General features: G+C 39.6%; 1 protein-coding gene across 4 annotated transcripts in view; it reads right to left on the reverse strand.

The window, feature by feature from the left end:
* Nucleotides 1-1,741: 1,741 nt before the first annotated feature.
* Nucleotides 1,742-26,613, reverse strand: part of LOC132151841 (glucagon receptor-like) — a 60,061-nt gene continuing 35,189 nt past the window's right edge. For 3 of the 4 annotated variants that reach the window (XM_059560266.1, XM_059560286.1, XM_059560275.1), the window contains 13 exons: nucleotides 25,184-25,338; nucleotides 23,296-23,392; nucleotides 22,952-23,059; nucleotides 22,590-22,693; nucleotides 20,861-20,967; nucleotides 20,519-20,687; nucleotides 18,497-18,656; nucleotides 18,298-18,358; nucleotides 9,753-9,822; nucleotides 8,095-8,183; nucleotides 7,049-7,196; nucleotides 5,062-5,103; nucleotides 1,742-4,961 (listed from right to left, as the gene is read on the reverse strand). In XM_059560266.1, coding sequence (XP_059416249.1) covers nucleotides 4,617-4,961; nucleotides 5,062-5,103; nucleotides 7,049-7,196; nucleotides 8,095-8,183; nucleotides 9,753-9,822; nucleotides 18,298-18,358; nucleotides 18,497-18,656; nucleotides 20,519-20,687; nucleotides 20,861-20,967; nucleotides 22,590-22,693; nucleotides 22,952-23,059; nucleotides 23,296-23,392; nucleotides 25,184-25,237 — 1,554 coding nt within the window. In that variant the 5' untranslated portion in view covers nucleotides 25,238-25,338 and the 3' untranslated portion in view covers nucleotides 1,742-4,616. The remainder of the gene's footprint in view (nucleotides 4,962-5,061; nucleotides 5,104-7,048; nucleotides 7,197-8,094; nucleotides 8,184-9,752; nucleotides 9,823-18,297; nucleotides 18,359-18,496; nucleotides 18,657-20,518; nucleotides 20,688-20,860; nucleotides 20,968-22,589; nucleotides 22,694-22,951; nucleotides 23,060-23,295; nucleotides 23,393-25,183; nucleotides 25,339-26,613) is intronic. The other variant, XM_059560294.1, reaches the window with a different exon arrangement.

Below are 26,613 nucleotides of genomic sequence, written 5' to 3' on the forward strand. Positions count from 1 at the left end.
GATTCACAAATCACACTGTGAGGCAGAACAATGTGGTGATATGATAAATGATGATTCATGCTATAGCATTTAAAGCAGCATGTGATAACAATGCACTTATCAGGTCTTATTCCAGCATCAGTCTCGCACAAGCACAACAGCAGTACCCCGGAGCATCAACACCTCTACACATCTGTTTTTTCCACACTATGTTTCTTTCCAATGCACAACAATCTTTAACAGGGGGGACAATGTATTAAATTCACTATGGTGAAGCAGACAGATTTGTTACGTTAAAGGCAGGGTAGCAGCTTGGCCCAAAGCCTTAAAGAGAATTGAGTTGATTGAGTTGAATTGATTCATGTCCGCTCAACAATCCAGTGCAGTGTAAACGAAGGATTTGTTAAGTCAGGTTTATAACTCTTGCTGTACTGAGAATATAAGAACATGCTGCATATTCTAGCTAGATGTTCTAAGAGTTTTCCCTCAACAAACTTCAAATTTTCTGCTCATTGATAGTAATTAATTGTTGTATAGATGGTGGTGCATTAATATCTGCTTAAAAAGTAAACAGCCAGTATGCTAATATGTAATATGCATCCTAAAAATAAACTAGTTAATAGTGAATAGATCCCTGATCTAAAGTGATCTAACCTTCGAACTAACCTTCAAGTAGTTTAACATCAAGGCTTTCAGACAAAATTCACAGTATAAATCAACCCAGTCTCATGAGAAAATATTTTATAAGGTTTTATTAGATTTTTTTATGAATTTGTACAAAGAAACTGAAAAAAGTATGGAGCTCCACCCCTAAACTTAACCATCAGTGAATTGTAAACAGATCATATAAAATTGTATGAATGACATTGTATAAATTCATACCAATAAAGACAAACCACGTTATATACATTTATTTTTTTCTTAAATTTATTTATTCACCATCTTGATACCATAATTAATCAAGAAACATGACACAAGCACATATTTAAATCTATAGCATGGCAGGCCTTCTCTGTCAGTTCTGGCTCCATGTCTGGCCAACCATATCAGCAGCCCGTCTGCATAGCAAGCGAACTACACAACACAAAACTAGAACACACCCATTGCAATGACTAGAAAGTGTAGACATTATATTTGATTATAATGGGAGTGTTCTAGATTTACTATATTGTATCAGTCATTTGCAATGTAGCTGAGGTCTACTATAAAACACAAACACTGTGATAAATTAAATAATAATAATAATAATAAAGTTGGGAATTTTTACCAAGAGATATTCAATACATTTCAATACATTCAACCAAAGACACTGTAGTCAATTTTTTTTTTTTAGGGGCAAACAGTATATTTTGTGACATTTTCTTGAAAGAAAATTATTAGAAATATTAGCATGTTTTTGAGTTCTCGCCAACAGACTGAATTTAAAGGAACAGTTAGCTTGAAAACGTAAAAGATCGGTCAATTTTGTCAAATCATTCCAGGACATTTAAAATGAGATATTAGACATCAAGAAAAGACATCTGTACTGCAAAGCACCAAAGATATGTCGATATGATGTTTGAACTAAATCAGAAACAAATTTAGGTGAGAAACAAACCAAAGTTCAAACCCATTTTATGACAATCTGACATCATTGATTTCCACCCATCATGAGATTTAAAAGCCACAGCAAAAAGGTAAGATTGTCATGACGACTTAAATTTTTGGTCTGTCCTTTTCTTTTGATAAAGAAATAATACAGGGACGAAACAACATTGAATGATTCTTTTTTCATATTTGAGTAAGTTATTTCTATATATACATCAGTATTAGTTTTGACAGTTTTAAAATACCATACTTTGATGCAACATCATTACCATTCACATACTTAAAAATAATGGGTTCAGTTCATCCAATGCATGTTCTGTTACACAGATTCAGCTTTCCATCTCTCCTGCTTTCAAAGCATGGCTCGGGTTCTCCTGGGATACTCTTGGCAGGTTCATTTCTAGATATTTCAAGAGGCTCTGAAGTTTGAATGCAGATAGATGAGCATAACAGACGCTTTGCCTCCCTCACTGAAGAATCTGGCATCACTTCAGTTTGGCTGCAAGAAACAGAGGCCTTACACTCACATGGAAATAGAAGGCAGACCCATGTATGCATGATTTATCGACTTCCACGATTACTGTCATCCTTGGATAACATTACATGATGTCAATTTTGGAAAATCTGTTTGAAATATTCAACAGGAGGTTTTGTTGTGGCAGACAACCTCATGACAAATAAGTTCATGGTCTTTGATCCCTTGTGGAAATTAAGTATTTCCCATTTTTGAAAAAAAGTCCAACTGGATTTTGCAACGTTTAGCACTTTGTAAGCACTAAAGAGTCTTTCATCTGCAGTTATTATAAATTAGCCACTACGGTCTCACAATTACCACAGAAGGACTGAATTATCTCTCACTCAAAATGCAAAATTGGTCAAAAAATGTCAGTAATTTATCTTTTTTAGTTTACTGAACACTTAACCAGGACCTAGATGTTTCTCTCACTCTCCACGAAGCACACACAAGCACCAAATACACACCATGTGCACAAATAACAGACACCACAAAACAAAGTCATGACAAATCTCAACAGGCATTTACCGATATCTACATATTTAACAATTATAAATTAAAATTGTGCAAATTGCCCCTAACAGTTATCAGCGAAAATCATTATCATCATGTGTTTGATGATCTAAAGAAAATATAAATGTGCATCATAATGCACACATATGCCACAATATGGGGCATCAGCTGCTCATTGCCATTAAAGGAGAAGTATGTAATTTATACGTCATTAGTGACACTAAACAAAAGTGTACAACATTTATTTTCATAAGAGACTTTCTATATTTCAATAACTGAAAAAACCCATTCTTTTTTAGCATTCTCATTTCACTTAAATGTAGTTACTCTACATGTAAGGTCGTCAGTGAGGAAATATGATTTTTGCCTCTATAATTGTGTAGTCAGCATCTACCAGCAGGGGTTAACTGCTAATATTACCCAACCAAACCTTAACCCTATGGTTAAAACAAAAAGTCCCACCCCAAACACTGTTATGGTTTTGGCTCAGCTGGGCCACTCAAACACACAGATTTGCTGGCGCTAATGTCATAGAAATTATTTACTTCACCTCTACACTTCGCTGCAATCTCATTTCAGTGTCTTGCGGTTGCGTATTTTTTTGAATAGCATATCGTATCTTGAACTGAGCATGATAAACATCCTCTGAGTGAGGAACCATTTTGATCGATGTCTTAGGTTGTAATTTGTTCTTAATTTTGTCCTTGCAGTTCCTCCTACACATCCTGAACATCGTTCAAAGCTCTATGGCAAAGAATTTGAATGCCTACTGGGAGATGAGAAGTATGCGAGAGAAGAAGCAGTTGCTCACTAATACTGACTCTTGAACATATCAACATGTCTGGTGGATAGTCATCTCCTCTGACCGCTGACACAGGGGAATCAGATCTGTCATGCTACTTGATTAAGGCATTGACCCAGACCCTTTAAAGCATTTCACATATGGCTGTATTTTGCATGCTTGACCAAGCATATTTCCTTCAAGGGAGCAAATCATCGTGATTAATAGTGGCACATTCATCTAATGTTTGCTTGAAATCCTGTTCGTTATACAGAATCTGCTTTAAGCAACTTTAACCTCTGAAGATTGGGTGACTGATTTGTACTTCACTTACTCTGCAAGGTGAATCTTTCTGTTTTTGTTTTAATATTGGGGTCTATGGCCTACAGAAAAAGGCACATGGGTAATACCTGTCAATACTTGATCAGTCTATATCTATACCTTATCTTGGCAATTAATTTCTAACATAGACAAAGATGGTTTTAATTAAACTACACAAAAACAGCTTTACGTGTTACATGTACCCAAAAGTGTCAATTGATTCCAAAATATAAGCAAACAAAAATGCTGGTGTGTTGGTGTCACCACAAGGCTTCTTTGCTTACTTAACCAGCAGAATGTCCTTGACTAATCAGCTTTACCCATTTTTGGCTTTGCTAGTCCATCGGCACCATATTAGCATAAACCTGTATGGAAATTCAGGTAAAAGTTGGCCTTTTCATGTGGGGTCCTTCGGTTTAAATGGAGATTATTCACTCTGGAATACATTACCCGGTTTAGTCAACATTTTGACAAGTTCAGTTAAATGTATCTCTTTGTTAATCTCTCGTTCATCCAGAGGCACTGGTTGTACAGTAGATGTTTTCTTGTGATGGTTCCTCTTGGACCCTGCAGTCCCAATGGGATTTCTCAACTAAATCATCAACATCACAGACACCTATATAAGACTAGAGGTAAGACTCTGTTCTTCATCATTGAGTTGTTAGCATGTACATTTGTGCAAATCTTTAACATATGTCCACCTTCTGCTCACCGCTGATCCTGTCGGACTGGGACAGCGTCAACTGAGCACCATGTAACATGATGAACGCGTGTCCATCATGTGTCATTCAGAGAGGATAGTGCTTTCACAAACTCACACATAAACACGCACACATTCACATGCCTCTTGCTCCTTGCTTCAGGGAACTCTGCCAGAAGATGCAAGGGTGGCTGGCCTAAGGGTCTTCTTTGCAAGACATCTTACAGGTTGCTGTCCTGTTGAACGCTACAACACTTTCCTCTGTCCACCATCACTATGTCCTCTGTTATCGAACTGCAGGTGGAACTATCTTGTGGTGTGGAGGTGAACTGCAATCCAGTACCCATACCATTCTGGCTGTGGGACACCAGCATCTGCTTCTCTTCTGGACTGCCGAGCCGGGAGGTAGTGGTAGCCATATCAGGCAGCCGCGAGAGGTTGGAAGGAGGGACCATGATGCTGCCACTCTTCATTTGAAGGGACTGGCTGTAGGTGTGACGGTACTCCTCCTCTATGTCCCTCCCAAGCTTCCAACGTCTCCATTTCTTCAGAATCTCAGACTGAACCTGGCCAATCAAAGATGCACAGAATGGTTAGGAAACAGACGTGTGAGGACGGAGCCATCTTTGTGAGATTGTGTACATTAAAAAAGGGAATCAAACTTACCTCCTTGTTGACAAAGCAATATAATATGGCTACCAGCAGCCCCTGTGGATATGTCAGAGCATGAATAAGCAATTAAAAAGTTGCTGCTGAAATGTGCAGGGATGCATTTCCCTACAATGACATACAACTTGTTGCTTAACTACCATAGTATGATGCATTGTTGACAAAATTATGTAGCTAGTCATGACTGTCTCCAAAAACTATTAATTTTGTTCCTCAACAGTCATTTGAACCACATTGGTTTAACAATAGAGGACTGTCATTATTAATATTATGCAGGTCATGGAGTAATAACTTCTGCTAATGAATCAGTTTGTGATGGTATTACTGTCAGATTATTGCCATAAATAAGGAACATGGCATCTGAGGACAACTTTGCTATATTTGTTCTCCAATGTTTTGCTTGATTTACAGATGTTTGATTCAATGACAGCTTCCCTCTTACCCCATTGTCTTACTAGAGTACATATACATACACATACATGCACACTCTTCAAAATGCTGCTTTCATTCACTTGACAAACAAAAAGCCTTAGAACGGCATATATGGAATGACAGATACAAATTGTAATTCATGTTATCCTGCTTATTTTGCTCAAGAGCATTATCTATGTAATGCTAACAACAAGCTAACCACACAACTTTGTAATGCTGTTTGTGAATGTTTGTTTGAACTAGCTTTGGGAACAGTGGAACTTGTGATCATATATGGCTAACAATGCTTTTGGGAAAAACACCACAGTTTTGCTGATCACTGGTTTATGTTGTGTTTTGGATGCTGGTCCCAATAGGATGTTTGTTTTCCAACCAGGTTTTTTAACTGGCTTTGCTGGCAAGACTTTCTTGGTCAATCAATTCACCAGAAGGTTAGACCACACAACGTGATTTACCCAAGTAGGTCTTTTTCGTTGGTCAACATCTTTAGTTGATCACAAAGTAATAACTAAAGTTCTAGCTCTGACCCTACTTTTAAATTCAACTAACACTAAACATCATAATCTGCCCTGGAACTGCGATTCAAGCTGTTCCTTTCTGCAGGAGATACCATACAATTTCTGTAGCTCAACTAGTTCATGGGTTTAATTCCCAGGGAGCACAAATGTATATCATGACTGTACTGTAAGTTTCTTTGCATAAAAGTTGATTTTACTTCAAAAGCTGAGCTAAACTCTTTCAGGTTGTTCATAGTCAAACATAAATAAAAACAAAGTGCTCTCAGAAATCTATAAAAGTAATAATCAGTCTATTTTGCGAATGAGCTAAACCTGACACTTTGAATGAGTCAATTTAGTGCTGTCTGCAGTGAGATATTCAAAAGCCAATAAGGATGAAGTGTCGACAGATGGAAACATAACAGTCAAGCCTTATGGCCTCACTTGTTCTCTCCCTTACTCTGAATCTTTACGCATGTGAAAAGTCTCATAAGGGCAATTCCTCCAGGCAGATGATAAAAATTCGACACATTGCAGCTGCGCTCCACTCGAGTGTCATTACCAGTTTGTCAAAGGGTGAGTCAGCCAATTTGTAGCATCTGCGTCCTTAAAACAATTAGTCTTGACACTGTAAAATAAGCTACAGAATGTCAATTTATTTTTTTCAAAGCTGCTGCCCAATCAAGGGACATTTAAAATGCATTGCTAATTTGCAGCATATGGGGCTTTTAAGGAGATTTTGGCGTGGAATATCGAGAACATAACAATTTTTTATTTGTTATTATACCTGAGCTTGTTCTGAACAGTTTTGAGCTTATTATGCTTCTGCTAGCAAGGGTCAGAGTTGTGCGGCATTCAAAACTGAATTCACTTCAGAGTGCCTTTTAGAGTCCATTTCAGTTTTCTGAAAATGGTTTAGACCAATTAACTGAAATTGATTAAATTCCTTGTCCCATCATTCCACTAAAACTTCACTAACTGAAATTAAAATAAATCTAACATTCAGAGTTTTGCTCAACCCTGGTTAGAGTGATTGGTTATTAAGACTTGCTGACCTGGAAGGAGTTGAAAAATAGGTCGATAAATAGCTTTGTGAGGCGCAGGGATAGAGCACCATGTGAGGTAGACTCATCAGTAACAAATGAAAACAGGACCGAATGGATCCCCAGTAACGGAATCAGGGTGAGTGTTGACTTGGCAAGCCTTAAATGGAAGAAAAACACAAAGATAGACAGTTAATCTGGAAACAAATGCACAACATTGTGTAAATGCTCAAAGTTCACCCAAAATACAAATTTGGTCACGCTGTATAGTTTGGGGACCAATTCACACTATTGACTAACAATTAACTATGTCTTTTGCCTCATTAAACTCCTACTTTGCTGCTTATTAATAGTTAGTAAGGTAGTTGTTAAGTTCAGGTATGGGGTAAGTTCAGGTATTAAGGGATCTAAAACATGGTCACACAGAATAGGGCAATTATATGTGTTTTATGAGCACTAAAATACAGCCAATATGCCAGGAATATGCATGCTAATAAGCAACTAGTGAATAGTGAGAACTGGACCCTAAAGTAAAGTGTCACAGAAAATTCTGTTATTATTTACTATCCCCAATGTCATTTCAAACTTGTCTGATTTTTATTCTTTCTAGAGTAGTTTAGGTATAATATTATTCTATACTTACAGTTTAAAGTACAGAATTTTTATTCATGTGGGGAACAGAGTGAAAAGGTCTCAAATCTATTTCACGAATACATGCAAATGATGAAAGTATAGTGGACATGGTGCATTACCGTATTACATCATTGCTGTCAATGTTAGAAATGCAATTGGTTTTCATGTCTCATGACCAATTGAGATGCAAACCATTTAAATTTTCTCTCAAAGCTTTTGTTTGACTTCATAAAACCTTGTATGGGCTACTTTTATAATGCATTTATTGACAGCTCACTGTGTGTTTCATCAAAACATATTTTGTGTTCCACTGAAGCAAAAGGAACTCAAACAGGTTTGGAATAAATGATGCCTAATTAATTTAAATAATTAATTTAAATAATTAATTTTTGGGTGAACTAACCCTTTAACTGTAGGACACCCACCGGAGCTTGTAGTCAGAATATCTCATTTGGTGCGCCCTCAGTTTGGACACAAGAATCTTGATGATGTGTATGAAGATGAAAAAGTTAATCTGAAGAGAGAGAGAGAAAAAAAATCGAATAGCCCTGGTTAAGACCATTATGCAAAACTGACTCAACAGTTTCCTCACAGCAGAACAATTGATTCAAAATGAGGGACTGGGGCAGCAAGGAGTCTAGGGGGAAGGAAGTCAGCGATGCTTGGCGGAGTTAGGGAATGGCATTCGTACAGTCTAGCCCTGGGAGAATTCAAACATAGGAATTCCTGTCCACTACAGGAACACTTGAGATGTTGACAGATATGCAGATACATCACTGCACACTGTAAAATTCTCATCTGCACCTCGTAGCCAAGGTTACGGATAATGCATTATGCATTATGGATATATGACAATTTTGCACAGTATTGTGCCTTTCAACGCAGTCATGTGGAAATAAGACACTGGAGGAGGGGGAAAGTAATTCTTTGAAATCATAGCTGTAGACCCTAACACATAGTCTGTGTAGTAGCTTCCTGCATAATGGAAATTACTTCTGTTTTGAATGTTGTGTTTAATGCTAACCCAAATGCAATGCAATTGGGTTTGATGGTGTGTGCATAGATGGAAACATTTAACCTTACTGTGTTCTTCACATTCAATGTCAATGTCAATGTCAATGTCACCTTTATTTATATAGCGCTTTAAACAAAATACATTGCATCAAAGCAACTGAACAACATTCATTAGGAAAACAGTGTCAATAATGCAAAAATGAGAGTTAAAGGCAGTTCATCATTGGATTCAGTTATGTCATCTCTGTTCAGTTAAATAGTGTCTGTGCATTTATTTGCAATCAAGTCAACGATATCGCTGTAGATGAAGTGTCCCCAACTAAGCAAGCCAGAGGCGACAGCGGCAAGGAACCGAAACTCCATCGGTGACAGAATGGAGAAAAAAACCTTGGGAGAAACCAGGCTCAGTTGGGGGGCCAGTTCTCCTCTGACCAGACGAAACCAGTAGTTCAATTCCAGGCTGCAGCAACATTCCTTCGATTATGCCAGAAAATAGTCAAGCCTGGGTCAATTCTTACTATGTGTGTAGTATTGGGGTAAAGATTGGGCAAAATAGGCAGAATTGTTTATTTCATGAATGTGAATTTTAATTGAAAATGGCCACAGGTTGTCAAATTGGAATGGCAGAACAAAAAATGTAATTCCTGAATTACATTAGTTTTGAATTTATATTCCTTTTAATGTAAACTAATCATACCAATTTATTTATTATTGTATTTTTGATTACACACTACTGTACAATAAGGTTTCATTTGTTAGCATTAGTAAGTTAACATGATCTAGCAATGACACATACTTCTAAAGCATTTATATGTATATATGTATATGTATTGTATATATACTGAACTCATTCCCACTCTTTCCTTCGCTTTACTGTCAAAATCACCAGTCTCCTAGATAATCAAGGTTTAAAAGCAATTCTGAATTCATGTTGACTTCAAGGGTGGAGGTAAAGTGGCATTAGAGGAGGTAAAGTGTCATTAGCAGTGCTCTGAATTTGGGACACTCGGGCAGATAAGTACAGCTGAGAGAGGCTGATGAGAGATCAAGGATCGAGACTCTCACTCACCAACACGGCCAGCAGGATTGGCGAACGAATAATCCACCAGTACTCCATGTTAATATTCTGCACCCAGCATCTGATCAACAACAAGAGATCAAATGCATCACTGTAAATGAGCAAATATATGGCCTACTTATGTTCATTAAATATACTCAATACAGACTAAATGTAGTTAAACAAAGTTTACTGAAGCACCGTAGGTTTATTTGATTATCCATTAATTTATTTTTAAATACATGTTAAATGTGATCAAATATGATAGAACAGGCTTTTGAGGAACATTTATTTGTGTATCTCTCAATCATCATTGTATTGCATTGCAATATATATATTTTTTTGTTAATATGTTTTTAATGAAGTAGCTTTGTTAATAAAATGAAACATTTAAATATCATCCTACTAGACATATTAATCTATGTGAAATATTGTGTCAACTGATTTTATTTTATTTTTTGCTAGTAATCTCATTGATTTACATTATAAGCTATCAAAATTTAATCTTACCTTTTTACCATATAAATATCAGCAACTGCAGCTAATTGTATGTTTCTTTGTTTGTTTTTCTCAGCTTTGGCCTCTGAATAAAATGGATGGGTTTCTTCCTCTAAGTTTTTAGGTCCATATTCTCTCTTTATAATACTTCATGAGCTATAAAAACCTGCTTATGCATCAAATTGTCACGGAGTCACCAGTAACACCTGCCACACCATCAGAGTCCAATCACCCGACTCCGCCCATCCGCTCATTATCACCAGATTACTGAAGTCCCCACACCTGCACCCGCTCATCACTGCCACTTCTTAAGCCCGCACCTCCTTTCACTCTCTGTCTGGTCTCGTCAAAGAATCACCGACTCTACTCTCTGTGCTACTCTTAGGAATCATCTGAATACCTGAACGTTTGATCATCCGGATTACCTACCACCATCTGTCATCCGTGTCCTGTCAGTTCCTCCTGTGTCCACCCTTCATCTGTACAGCAAGTATCCTCAAGTCATCCTCTTAACATCCCACTCAGCTCAACTATTCCTCTGCAAGATTGTGTGATACCATCTTCTGTCTCCATTATTCCAATAAACATCTACTTACCTGCATACCCTGTTGTCTCTCTCCTCTGTCCGTGACAGAAGACCAGACTGACTGTACGCAAAGAGCCATTGGATTGGAAGAGGACCCTTCACGGGCTTCTCTCCCCGAGCAAGCACAAGCTGGCAATCCACCACTTCCACCTCATCTTCACTCTCCTTCAATGCCTGCCTCTCACAGTCCCATGGCCCGACATGCAACGTACACCGGTGAGGCGGAGGGTTGCAACGGGTTTCTACTACAATGTTCACTCTACTTTGAGATGCAAGCATATGCCTTCCCTACTGATCGTACTAAGATCGCCTATTTGATCTCCCTCCTCTCTGATCCCGCCCTCCAATGGGCTCAGTCAATCTGGGAAGCGAATGGCCCCCTCACTCGCTCATGGGAGGCTTTCGCCACCCACTTCAAAGAAGTTTTCGGCCTCAACACCTCCGCTCTCTCCATCCATGATCAGTTGTACCGCCTTCGCCAAGGAAATTTGACCGTGAATGAATATGCTTTAGATTTCCGCACTCTAGCCGCCAACTGTGGATGGAATGAAACTGCACTTATCACCTGCTTTCGTCAAAGATTGAATCCTACCATCCGCCATCAAGTAGCAGTTTATGATGATGTCATCGGCTTGGAGAACTTCATTCAGCGTACCATTCGCATCTCTCAACGTCTCACCGCCTGTGCTCTGGACCAACCCGCTGCGCACCCTCGGCCTCCCACACCATCTATAAACCTTCCAGCACCTGAGCCTATGCAAATCGACTCATACCACCTCACTGCAGTAGAACGTCAACGACGCATTCACAATGGCCTCTGCCTCTACTGCGGTTCCGAAGGACATCTCATTTCGCAGTGCCCAGTGCGACCACCACGCCCAGCGGTGAGTACAATCCAGATTCCTCCTATGATATCACCATTATCACGTACTCCGGTCATGATAGTGACCCGTTCCCACTCTGTTTTAGCGTATGCTCTCATTGACACCGGCTCCTCAGGGAACTTCATCTCCCTCGAACTCCTCAAGAAGCTCAGTCTCCCGAGGAGAAGGATCACGAAGAAGTTAGAAATCCACACCATCTTGGGTAAACCGCTGGGCCGTGGTCAAGTCTGTCATCAATCCCCCATAGTCTCACTACGCATTGGATGTCTTCATCAGGAGAAGATTTCATTTCTGGTGCTGGATGGGTCCACCGCGGATATCATCCTGGGACGCCCGTGGATGTCAGAACACTCCCCGCAAGTCAACTGGACCACTGGGGAAATTACGCAATGGGGTGAATACTGCTCTGTATCTTGTCTACTACCTGTAATCAAGATCTGTCGTCAGAAACCCTCTCCTGATGATTTCCACTCTTCCTCTCATCTTCACCTCAACTCCACGTCGATCGAAAGTCCAGAATCCAGCCAACCAACAGAGATTCCCCTTGAGTACCGGGCGTTCCAGGAAGTGTTCAGCAAACAACAAGCGACACAGTTACCACCTCATCGGCCATGTGACTGCGCCATTGACCTGCTGCCTGGAGCCACACCACCCAAGGGCCGGATCTATCCACTGTCCATCCCGGAGCAGAAGGCCATGGATGAGTATATCAAAGAAGCCTTACAACAGCGGTTCATTCGACCATCTACTTCCCCTGCTGCATCCAGTTTTTTCTTCGTGGGAAAGAAGGACAGAGGCTTGAGGCCGTGCATCGACTACCGTGCACTCAACGAACAAACGGTCAAATTCCGCTATCCCCTTCCTCTGGTCCCAGCCGCGCTGGAACAACTATGTGGAGCCAAAATCTTCACCAAACTGGATCTCAGAAGTGCATACAATCTCATACGCATCCGAAGAGGCGACGAGTGGAAAACTGCTTTCATTACTCCATCAGGGCACTATGAATATCTTGTTATGCCCTATGGGCTGTCCAACTCGCCATCTGTATTTCAAGCCTTCATGAACGAAGTGTTCCGTGAGTTTCTGCATCAATTCGTAATCGTTTATATTGATGACATCTTAATCTTCTCCAAGAGCTTAACTGAACACCATCACCACGTCTGTCAAGTCCTGCAAAGACTCAGAGATCATCAGTTGTTCCTGAAGTTGGAAAAGTGTGAGTTCCACCGTACCACTGTTCACTTCCTTGGCTATGTCATCAGCCCACAAGGGATCCAAATGGACCAGAGGAAGGTGGACACCATCATTTACTGGTCACAACCCACCACCGTCAAAGACCTCCAGAGATTCTTAGGGTTTGCAAACTTCTACCGTTGTTTTATTCATCAATACAGTATCATCAGTTCACCACTCACCTCTCTCCTCAAGGGCCAGCCCAAGTCTCTGTCCTGGAACCCAGCGGCCACTCAAGCCTTCCAACAACTGAAGCACGCCTTCTGTTCGGCTCCCATCCTGGTCCATCCCAATCCGGACCTCCCCTTCGTGGTCGAAGTGGACGCCTCATCGACCGGGGTTGGAGCTATTCTATCACAGCAGCAGGGGAAGCCTCCAGTACTCCATCCATGTGCCTTCTATTCCAAGAAACTGTCCCCGGCGGAGCGTAATTACGACATCGGTAATCGGGAACTTCTGGCTATCAAGATGGCTTTCAAAGAATGGAGACACTGGCTGGAGGGAGCACACCATCAAGTCGAAGTCATTACGGACCACCGTAACCTCGAATATCTTCAAGAAGCCAAACGTTTAAATCCTCGCCAAGCCCGATGGGCCCTCTTCTTCACGCGTTTCAACTTCCGAGTTACATATCGACCAGGAGGCAAGAACCTTAAAGCAGACGCCCTCTCCCGTCTTCATGCGCCTGAGCCCGACGTATCACCTCCTGAAGCTATACTCCCTCCAGCCATTATCGTTAGTCCCATCGAATGGTCTATGGAGGATCTTATCCGGGAAGCCACCCGTTCCGAGCCAGCTCCGCCGGGAGGTCCTGAGGGAAGGATATATGTTCCATCCTCACTACGCCTGTCCCTCATAGACTCAGTTCACACGTCTCCGGGCTCTGGACATCCAGGCAGCCGGCGAACCCTCTCGCTCCTTCGTAACCGGTTCTGGTTGCCCACCATCGCGCAGGATGTCTCCCAGTACGTTCGTGGATGCTCAGTCTGTGCCATCTCCAATATTCCACGACGACTCCCCGAAGGGAAGCTAAAGCCACTGCCCATACCACGTCGTCCATGGTCCCATCTGGGCGTCGACTTTATGACCGATCTCCCACCTTCAGATTCTCACACTGGTATCCTAGTTGTAGTCGACCGCTTCTCCAAGGCATGCAAACTCATCCCATTAAAAGGTCTTCCCACTGCCTTTGAAACTGCCAACCTACTATTCCACCATGTATTCCGTCACTTTGGTCTACCAGAAGACATTGTATCAGATAGGGGTCCCCAATTCATCTCCCGAGTCTGGCATGCTTTCTTCAGATTACTCGGAGTCTCAGTCAGCCTATCTTCGGGGTACCATCCTCAATCCATTGGCCAGACTGAGCGCAAGATTCAGGAGATCGGAAGGTACCTGCGAACCTACTGCCACCAGAACCAAGGCAGCTGGAACCGCTTCCTCCGATGGGCCGAGTATGCATAGAACTCTCTACGCCAAGACACCACCAGTTTAACACCGTTTCAGTGCATACTCAGGTACCAGCCTCCTCTCTTCCCCTGGTCAGGAGAGCCGTCAGGTCCCAGCGGTCAACACCTGGTTCGAAGCGAGTGAGAGGGTATGGGACTCAGCACACATCCATCTCCAGCGAGCAGTGCGAAGACACCAGAGCCAGGCCGACATCAAAAGAGGAGATACACCCCAGTACCAACCAGGTCAAAAGGTCTGGCTCTCCACCAGAGACATCCGTCTTCACCTGCCCTGTCGAAAGCTGAGTCCCCGCTATATAGGTCCCTTCACCATCGAGAGGCAGGTCAACGAGGTCACCTACCGTCTTCACCTTCCCTCACACTACCGGATCGCACCATCATTTCATGTCTCACTGTTAAAGCCCTTCACTGATCTTCTTGTTTCTCCTTCCCCAGGACCTGATGGTGTTGACGTACCTCCTCCTCCCGAAGTCGCAGAGGAAGAGTCAATTCACCGTGTGCAGGACATACTGGATTCCCGTCGGCGAGGCCGCCTCCTGGAGTATCTGGTAGACTGGGAGGGATATGGTCCTGAAGAACGCTCTTGGGTCCCTAGGGACGACATCTTGGACCCATCCCTCCTCACCCAGTTCCACAACTCCCATCCCAACCGCCCTGCGCCGAGAGGTCGAGGCCGACCCCGTCGACGGATAACACGGGCGTCAGGAGCCGCCCGTAGAGGGGGGGGGTACTGTCACGGAGTCACCAGTAACACCTGCCACACCATCAGAGTCCAATCACCCGACTACTGAAGTCCCCACACCTGCACCAGCTCATCACTGCCACTTCTTAAGCCCGCACCTCCTTTCACTCTCTGTCTGGTCTCGTCAGAGAATCACCGACTCTACTCTCTGTGCTACTCTTAGGAATCATCTGAATACCTGAACGTTTGATCATCTGGATTACCTACCACCATCTGTCATCCGTGTCCTGTCAGTTCCTCCTGTGTCCACCCTTCATCTGTACAGCAAGTATCCTCAAGTCAACCTCTTAACATCCCACTCAGCTCAACTATTCCTCTGCAAGATTGTGTGATACCATCTTCTGTCTCCATTATTCCAAAAAAAATCTACTTACCTGCATACCCTGTTGTCTCTCTCTTCTGTCCGTGACACAAATGTGTTACTTAAAACAAATCACATATGCACATTTTTATTTGAGATTCTTTTCAATATTTTGTCTAAAGGGTTATTTTTTCTGACTATTATTGTATATTTCAGGCTTTGCAGGGTTAATATAGTCTCAATATGCTTAACATTTAAGATGTATTTAACATTTTAAAAAATTAAGCACTAAGTAAATTTAAATAACAACATGTACTTACTAGGGCTACTTAGGGTTTGGTTTAAGGGTTTCTGCTTGCAATTAGGCATAGTTTACTATTATTAGTAAATACATGCAACACGTAACAAGGCCACTTGTAACACACCATGTATATAGCCAGAATAACAACACATTCAACAGCACTCAAAGAAAATGAAGAATTAGGAGAAAAATGTCCGGAAAGGAACACTATCTTATTTTAGTGAAGTGACATTCAGCCAAGTATGGTGACCCATACTCAGAATTTGTGCTCTGCATTTAACCCATCCGAAATGCACACACACAGAGCAGTGAACACACACACACACACACTGTGAGCACACACCTGGAGCAGTGGGCAGCCATTTATGCTGCGGCGCCCGGGGAGCAGTTGGGGGTTCAATGCCTTGCTCAAGGGCACCTATGTCGTGGTATTGAAGGTGGAGAGAGAACTGTACATGCACTCCCCCCACCCACAATTCCTGCCGGCCCGGGACTCAAACTCACAACCTTTTGATTGGGAGTCCGACTCTCTAACCATTAGCCCACGACTTCCCCAATATTTTTTATTGAATACTGTCACATTACTTCATAGTGCCTATTTGTTTTAATTCAGTAGCCTACATCATTAATAATATCCATCCATCATCTTAATGTAAGAACAGTTACATGTATTTTTAACTCCAATTTTGTATATAAAATGTCTTTTGGCAGTTCGATTAAATAATGCATAGAGAACTAGATGTTAAAAATTGTGGCTGATATTACTTCCAGTTCATTCATCACACTAAAAATGGAAGGTCAAATCAAGTGCATTGCAGTGTGCCATTTTGTTGCATACTGCACATTTTGCATTTTGACAACTATAGTAGTATTTCAATGCATACAGAGAACCTATGCACTGAAAATGCTGCATTATCTCAGTATCTGTAGTGATATTGTGGAAAAAACCAACATGACAGATGACATGCTGTCTGAATGGGGATAATGCACAGCTTATCAACAGGAAAGAGTTATTCTTTTATCTGCTCAGGACAGGTCAGTTCAGCTGGATGGACGGGGTGATGAGTGTGTGACAGTATGAACCTGTTCTAAAGCCATAGTAGGCCATGACACATTAAAGTGAGGCCCCAGATATAAAACGACATGATTTATGTCAGTCTCTGTGCCTGCTGCTGAGCTATAGAAAAACTATAGAAATGGGGCTGGGCTATTCCTTTTGAGAAATAATTTATAATGGAATTAATACCCTTAAAGGAATAGTTCAATTAAAAATGAAAATCTTGTCATTATTTAATAATCTTTAAGTTGTTCCAACCCTGAATTGAGTTTCTTTCTTCTGCTGAACACAAAAGAAGATATTTTGAAGAATGTTAGTGGCCAAATAGTAGCCATTGACTTTCATAGTATGAAAAAAAAACCTATGGAAGTCAATGGATACCATTAGCAGTTAGGTTACCAACATTCTTCAAAATATCTTCTTTTGAGTTCAACAGAAGATAGAAACTCATACAGGTTTGGAATTTTTGGGTGAACTATCCCTTTAAAGTGTGATTTGAATGTAATGTTTTCAGGTTAAGTGAAAATGTATTATAGTTTTAAGTTCTATTTAATACAATTAGACAACTTTAGAGTGTATATTACATATGTTTTGTGACATACGTTTTAGAGCATTACAACTGTAATTTTTAGATAAGCATGTTCGATTCATTTCCATGAATCATGAAATTAGTTTCTTTGAAATGATTCAAAATTCAGATTCAACAATCATTTAGCTTCATCACACAATAAATGTTCTAATGTGAGTTTTTATTAATTAAATTATGTTAGTACAAAAATATGCAGGCAAACGCATGGCTATTTGACCAAAAGTATTGCCAGAAAAATACAAAAATATAGATATTTTAGCTTTAACATCAAGTTCTAATAGAGTAGTAGAAAAAACATGTTTATTAAATACCATATTGAAACGCCATTTTTCATTTAAGATACACATTATAATTTTTTTCTCTTCACACACCTTATTACGAATGTGCTACAGTACTTAAAATACATCTGATGTATTATAGCAGATTAATTTATGGGAATTGTGTGCAGCAGTCAGAAGAAATAGATACTATAAAATATGTAACCTCAGCACTCCCAAAGGGTCATTAAAATAAATGTACATCTCGATAGCCCTTCCAACAATAACAGTGACCGAGTGAAAGATTTATGAGATTTTACACGCACAATGCGATATGTTGGCTGCTACAAGCCAAACCGAAAAGCTTGAGTGGATGTTGAAGATATATAAAAATGCTAAATACTCGTTAATCATACAAAGACTGAAAATCCGCCTAGCATCACAGCATTTGACATACTGTAGTATCTGGGTAGCTTGTGTCCACAATTTATGCATTTGATTTGTTATGAAACAAAAGCTACAGTGACAGAGTACTGATGTCGGCCAATTCTCCAGCCGCAAAAAAACACACTGACTGTTTGACGAGTGCTGGCTTTCATCAGTCGCAAACACACTCATCCCACGTGGCTCCAGAACTTACTCTTCATTCTCGTACAAGTACTTCACGATCACCCACGGCAACACAAATATCAGAGGGGCACCTGAGGGAGAAAGAGAAAGAGAGACCTTGTGACACGAGGCATAAACCATCTGCCCCGCTCTGTTTGGACATGCTATGTATAAGGAAGCTCTTAAACCCTGTTAATGAGTTCACTGCGTAGAAGCTCTGAACCTCTCACCCCAGCCGATACACTGATAGATGGCGAAGTAATTCCTCTCCGTCAAGACTGTGATGACCAGAAGGCTGTGCAGGTAGATGCCCTCCACCAGCAGCCAGTAGTTGTTGGCCAGTATGCTGTACTGCATCATCACCATTGCAACCCTGCAGCCGATCGCCGTCTGAAACGCACATGTTGTTTTTGGGTCACTGTAAGCTTTCGGCTAAATTTTAACCTGCCGCTTCCATTCAGATTTATTTGCACAGTAAATAGGTACCTTAATCTATACTAACATGCATTTAAAGGAATATTCCTGGTCATTTACAACATACTTTAAAGGTTATAGGCAGCATTTTAGAATAAAAAGTTTGAAGAACAAAGTCTTTTTTGTTCTTAAATAACTTTTAATGAAATCTTCCATAAAAATATTTGTAGCATTAAAGGCCTGATTTACTAACAGCTTTCACCAGTGCAAAGCATCTTTTGGCATTAAACTACTGTCAGGGTTTATTACAAACACATGGTGAAAACTTAGCAATGAAATGGTTAGTTATGTTTGTGGCTAACCAGTCATAAGAGATATCTTTTTGAAATTGAGATGCATACATCAAATGAAAGCTGATTAAATAAGCTTTCCATTGATCTATGGTTTGTTAGGATAGGACAATATTTGGCCAAGACACAGCTATTTGAAAACCTGGAATCTGAGGGTGCAAAAAAATCTAAACATTGAGAAAATCGCCTTTAAAGTTGTCCAAAGAAGTTCTTAGCGATGCATATGACGACAGAGAAGTTGAGGCCTAGTGGTTAGAGAGTTTGACTCCTCACCCTAAGGTTGTGGGTTTGAGTCTTGGGCTGGCAATACCACGACTTATGTGCCCTTGAGCAAGGCACCAAACACCCAACTGCTCCTTGGGCGCCGCAGCATAAATGGCTGCCCACTGCTCCGGGTGTGTGTTCACGGTGTGTGTGTGTTCACTGCTGTGTGTGTGCACTTTGGATGGGTCAAATGCAGAGCACGAATTCTGAGTATGGGTCACCATACTTGGCTGTATGTCACGCCACTTTCATATTACTAATCAAAAATTAAGTTTTCATATATGTACACTACAGTAGGAAATTTACTAAATATCTTCATGATCTTTACTTAATGTCCTAATGTTTTTTGGCATAAAAAAAAAATCTATAATTTTGACCCATACAATGTATTTTTAGCTATTGCTACAAATTAACCAGCGACTTAAGACTTGGTTTTATGCTCCAGGGTCACAAATGAGTTTGTACACATCCACCCTATAATGTCAAAAATCCACTCAGTGTTTTTTTTTTTCTATCTCTAAATAATATTCTCAAATCAAACCGTTCTCAGCTTCTTGGCTGTGTGACGTCACACCCCTCCCACGATTGTTTATTTGACACTGGCATTTTCCTTAGACCTGCCCTAAATGTGAGCTGTCATCAGTCCGCCATTGTTTCTCCTGACATCTGAGCCGCTGAAGACATAGTGGTTTAAATTTGTTTTTGAAGGGAATGTGCCCCCCGATCTACCTAAATGCGTTTATGTTTGCGCAAATCATTTGTGATCCAGCTTCACTTAAAAAATAAGTGAGTATACGTTTTTTTTTTTAAATGAATCTTTGCAAATCGCCTTTCCTAATAACGTGCTAATTAGGGGCGGGGCAAGCAGAGCTCATTAGTATTTAAAGCAACGTGCACTAAAACAGGTTTCTGTGTGCAGAGTTGATTTGGACAGGCTAAAAAGGGTGTTGGTTTGCACTACCATTGATACATTTTAACCAAAGTATGTTACAGACTTGTATATACCATAACTCACTAATATATTAACTAACTGCAGTAATGATGCTGACAATTCAGCTTTATTAAAAATATTAGAATTTTTACCATTCAAAAAAAATGCCGTCTTGGTACAGATTTCTGAAAACATTCAAAAATCTTACTGCCCCCAAACCTTTGAATGGTAGTACAGTAGTTTATAATCTTTTAATAACAATAATAACAAAGAAAGACAGCAGGTTATTGGACCTCGTTTTTAACCAGCCACTCCACCTCCAGTTCTGTGGTGATGTCCTGACCAGCATGGAAGTCATCAGGCCTTTCCAACATGGCATCTTTGATGAGAATAGAAGAGGCTCGCAGGATGAAGGAGGCAAACAAGTTCATGTGGATGTTGTTTCTCATGCAGTGCAGCTTCCTGCGGGGATCAAAGTGCAATGAATAAAAGTCAAAAAGCATTACACCGTTCACACAAAGATGCCTAACTTCTTAACCACAGACACAAACAAAGATCCAGAGACTGGTGCTAAACACGTTTTCAATTTAAAATGTAAGCATAGGGAATAAATACCCAGTTGGCTTGAATGTTACCTAAAGGCCACCAGGATAGCCAATGCCAGCACCAGTGCCGCGAGAGACAGGGAATATCCAATGGTGTACATGGTCCGGAACTGACTGAGGATCCGTCCGTAGTGTCGCTGCACACAGACATACAAGTACATCTGCTCAGACAATGACACAAATGCACAGGTGAACACCATATTTAATTTAGGGTGGATGGAAATGAGATTGTGAGGGATAGGCTTTCAGACTTTACCTTGGCAAGAACGGTATAAAGGTCCTAAATCACATCTTTTTTTAAACTCACTACTTTATAAAATGTGTTATGGAGTTTTTTATCCACTGAAAGTCTTTGGAAAGAAAGTTTTGTCAACACATTCTTGGTCCCAACTCGTCACATATTGATGTTTGGTCAGGACCCCTTGGTCACTTTTTGATGTACAGGGTACCCCTTTAGCGTAAATTTTCAATGTCCTCCATTGCTTTAAATAAGAAATCCTTGGCATCAATATGCTGACGCGAAAGGCAATGGGAATTTTATCATTATGATTAAATGATATATTGGGTAATAATATTGCAATTATCGCATATATATTGGGGTGTGATTTTTCTATGTTAACAGTCCCAACAGTTTTATTTATATTACAGTAAAAAAGCGCCAGAAGAAGCCTTACACCAGCCTTGGTTGTGAAATGCCATTGGCTCTTGTCTGTCGTGTTACCGACTGCATTATGCTAAAATACAGAAGTATCTTTTTGAATGAGATGTGAGTGCATTGAGGGAGCGGGATCATTTTCAGCGATTAAAATTGTATGTTTTATTCTCTTCTTCGCATAAAGATATTGTATGGCTTCAGAAGACTTGGAATGCAACACGATTTATTTGTAATACTTTTATACTTTTTTTTAGGTTTTTGTAATAAAATCCTGTGACATCACTTATATGTGCCTGTTACGTGTTTTATATTGTTCAGAAGTGGGTAGGTTTAGGTGCTCCAATAAAAGTATATATTTATGTAAAATTATTTATTTTCTTTTTTTTTTACAAATGTATGCAAACCATTAAATTAAGACAAACAACTGAAAACAACGGAGGACCCTGCACGTCGATAAGTGATGCTAAAAGGATACCCCTGTGCGTTGAAAAATGAGAACCCCAACGAGGGTGGAGAACGTGTGGGTTTTGTCAGCTGAACAATCGGTATGAAGTTAAACAACAGTACAATCCGCTGACCACACTGTAATTCTATTAATATTACAGTTTACTTGTGCTATTACAAAAGGATATAGCGGGTTAAAATGTAAATAGATACATGTTTTCTACAGTATGTTTGATAAACATTTAAACAAAATATGACTTTTTTCAAGTATTGTCTGATATAGTTTGATACATTTTTGTTATTTCACGTTTGTGATTTTTGCTGGCCAAATTACATCCAAGTAAATATCACACTATGAAATAGTGACTATATTAAATACATTTTTTTTTAAAAATGAACTCTGCATTTAGGCTGGAATACACCACATGATGATTTAACTTTATTTGCAGTGTTGGCAGATCGACACTAGTTGCTAAAAGTTAGAGCCAGTCTGCAGATTCCACAGAAATTAAACATGTTTGATATGATCACTTTCAAGGGAATCTCTTTTCAGATTTTAAAAGTAGTTTAACATAATTAATCTTTAACACGTTTAAGATATTTAATATAACAATCACCTATTCATCTAGCCTCAAAAGAGTTGTGATGTTTCTTACATACCATGTTGATTTGTGTGGGGTCACGTGATAGACATTCGCTGGCATTCTTCTGTTTGCTATACTGTCCGTCTGCATCACACTCCAGATACACGAACCCATGTCGGACTGACACACACACACACAAACACACACACACACACACACACACACACACACACACACACACACACACACACACACACACACACACACACACACACACACACACACACACACACACACACACACACACACACACACACACACACAGATTGTTTGGTCACACAAGATGCATTAAAGAATGTCATATGTGCATTAGAGAATTTACTTCTGGTGTATATACTGTGGTGTTAAATTAGTTAAGCTAATTACCAGCAGTCTTACCTTCCTTGTGCCAGGGCAGGTACCAGGGGCAGGCCACACTCACTGTAGTATTGGGCAGTGCATCTGGCCAGCAGGCATACTTATCAAATGTCCTGTTGCACACAAGACCTGGAAAACAACCATTAATGTTAAAGTCTCCTCTGCCCTGTTTGCAGTGCAGGACAGGATCAGTATGTGACATGACCCCTAATCAGAGGTCTCAGCAGTGTTTCCCAACATACATCCCTTAACAGCACAGTGCACTTTCATCATGACTGTTGACATGGTCTATGAAAGACCCCTGCTGAACTTACACATGACTGTGACTCCATCCATTACTTGTGGAAGTATGCTGAACAACTCACCTGCCATCGGTGGTTCTCTGCTAATATTTCGAAAACATTCATCTCGGTACATCATCCATCTTGCCATCAAAGTTTTGAGGGATGCAGTTGATGACACCTGCAAGAGTCAATTAGTAAGACCGCATGAAAAGTTTACATGAATTAAGTATCATAATTCCATTTTTTTCCCTATAAGACACAATTTAGCTAGAACAATGTCAAGGCTGTTCCTTCCAAGTAAATAGTGATTAAAAGACATTATATAAGCATCATAACAGCAGCATTCAAGCAGTATTCATAAATAACAAACAGTTCTGCATGAGATCAGTTTGTGACTGAATGAGAACACAGTTCAGATCGGGTTATGGAGTCTAGTGAACATCCCATTACAAACAACAAAGCAGTGTGTTGTCACTTACCTTGGGTGTATGGGGGGTATTGAAATCTAACCATAAAATACAGCTACTGCAGTACTTCTGCAAGCTGGGCTCTATTTATGAACCTCTGTGATGTTCTTGTTTTTCTTTGACTTGTTTTCTCACATAAATATGTGGAATTAATGGCTAATCTAATCTTCAGTGAGTTGCATATTGCTCCGACTCTAGGCAAACTCGAAAAAGAGCTGAGCGGTGCGTGTGACATTTAGATGTGTTCTCAGCTTTATTTATATATTTATCTGGCTTGATGTTAATGTACATTACATACATTACATGTACATTTAGACATTCAGCAGACACTTTTATCCAAAGCGACTTGGAAGCAAGCGCTATAACAAGTCTCAGTTAGATTAATGCAGTCTAAAAGGCTGTTCGTCCACATGCAAATGCAGCACCAGTTTACTGAAACCAAACATTTTTGAAAACACCTGCCAGGGTGAATATTTTCAAAAACTCTGGTTGTAGTGTTATCATGTAGACAGTGAAACCAGAGTTTTGGCTTGTGACTTCGGAGTTGTAATCTCCACCCACTGGAAACTTTTTCAGGCTTCTGATTGCCCAACTTGGATTTACGGTTGAGATTATATCGCCACCTGTTGGTTTGGCATGCTCTTGACAGTGCTTCATAGCATGCTTTTGCGTTTTCATGTGGACATAGATTTTTTTTTTTAAACAGAAGAAGAAAAACATAAAAATATGTATTCATTGTCTTTAGCGGTACACTTGTATTTTGATGTGTTGACATTAATTTGACTAAAAAAAGATTTAAAGTGCTTGTGCTATTTTTATTATATATTTAAATAGATGATATACACACAAAATATTTAAAAATGACTTTTTGTTTTCAGCATAAATGCTAGTGAGTACATTCGTCAGCACACTTAAACCATGTTTGAAAGACAACAGAATTATGAAATGTAATTTTAAGATGTACTTCAGTTTTGCTTAAGTGAGTCAATAAAGCACTCTAAAGTTCAACTTACATTTAAAATAAAATTAAACTATGTATTTTTTTATTTAATTGCAAATAACATTTAGCTCACACTTAAGTACATTCTTTTAAAGTAAATTACTTCTATAAAAAGTACTCTTCTTAAAAGTATGCTATACTGTAAAGCAGGACCTATCATGCCCCTGTTAGGGAGACAGTAGGGTTGCATGATGTCCAGATAAAATCAGGGCAGTCCTGATTATACAAGCCATGGCCCACGTCTTGATGGAGTTACAGAGCGCCATTTGTCCAGATAAATCATTTTTAGCTTTGGTCCGATTGCTCTAAACAAATGATTGAAACTGATATTGGTAACAGTAAATATTATATAAAGAAGTGCAACCGCTGCTTCCTCTTCAGAATATTGAGAGGTAAGTAACAAAAACGAGCATATGTGTAACTGTGCTGATTTTTTCACAGTCATCTGGTCACCTTAAACTAGAGTGACAGAAAAAAAAGAGGAAGGGGAATAAGCTCTGACCTGGATGCAGGAGGAGAAACTGAGCAGGGTCAGAAGGAGGAATACTTGTGACATCCCTTAGTCCTGCTGCTGCTGCTGCTGGCACTGGGAGGGAAGCCGGGGGTCCACACCAATATGCGCACCTCATAGGAAGGCTTCAGCTATCACCACACAGCCTAAAGCACAGATGGAAAGAGTCAAAGAGTTTAACACATTATCAACCAGCAAGTGCACCCTTACGTAATGCTGAATGTTATGATAATATGTACTGTTTAATGTAATTGGTGATATACATGGTAGAATGTCATTTATATCATTATATATTCCAGTTGCTATTTTTTAAATATCTCACAAAGCAGAAAACTAAATCATACACTAACACCGAAAAGTTTGGGGATAGTAAGATTGGTAACACTTTATTTTAAGATATCCTTGTTAGACGTTACATGTACTTTCTATTATGATAACAATAAATTATGTACATGGAAGTAACCCTAAGACAAACCCTAATCCTTACCATATAGAAAGTACATGTACTGTAGTTGCTTAATATTACTCAGTACTTACATTTATAAATACATACATATACAAATTAATATACACTGTAACCAGGACACCTTAAAATAAAGTGTTACTAAGATTTTTTTTCATTGTCAAGAATGTTTCATGTTTTTGTTTCTCATGCTTACCAAGACTGCAGTTATTTGGTCAAAAATTCAGTAAAAACAGACACATTGTACAGTAATAATTTGCTGCTCAATAAACATTTAATATTGTTGTTATTAGTGTTAAAATTTTTTACTTAAAAAGTGCTTCATTCTTCCCCACCCCCTGCCCAGGATTCTTAGCTGAAAGAAACTTCAAATCTCAAACATTATTTATTTGAAAAAATAAAATAAAAAAAAGACTATTAATGTTTTTACTGTCACATTTAACTGGTCCTAGATTAATTAAAATGTTCCTATTAATTTCTTTCCAAAAGACAGCAGACAGCTTCATAAAAGCGATTTATTGTTATTACATTGGTTTATACAGTTATTTATGGCTTTTGACAAAATCAAAAGTTATTTTAAAGTCTTTATTCTGTAATTACAACAGTGATACATTAACGACAGTAAGTTCCACTCATTTTACTGTAGCGGCTCCAAAGTCACAAAATTCACAAAACTAAATGCATTTAAAATATAAAAAAAAAAAAATCAAAGATGAACTATTAAAAATAGGCATTACTGCATCAATATACGATGCTTAAAATATGTCTGGCTGAATTTAGGCGATGGATACAGTTAACATAATATAAAATGCCTCGTGACATGACTTTATTTTGGTCATGTTCCCCACCTGTACTCCTAAAACAAAACTGAAATGCCCCCACTGTTGGTTTTTTCCACTGATTAAAGCTGCAAACATCATGTCGAGTAATAAGGCAAGCGGTGTGAGCCTCATTGGCT

The sequence above is a fragment of the Carassius carassius genome, chromosome 1 (genome assembly GCF_963082965.1).
Source record: "Carassius carassius chromosome 1, fCarCar2.1, whole genome shotgun sequence".
In the NCBI taxonomy this organism is placed as follows: domain Eukaryota; kingdom Metazoa; phylum Chordata; class Actinopteri; order Cypriniformes; family Cyprinidae; genus Carassius; species Carassius carassius.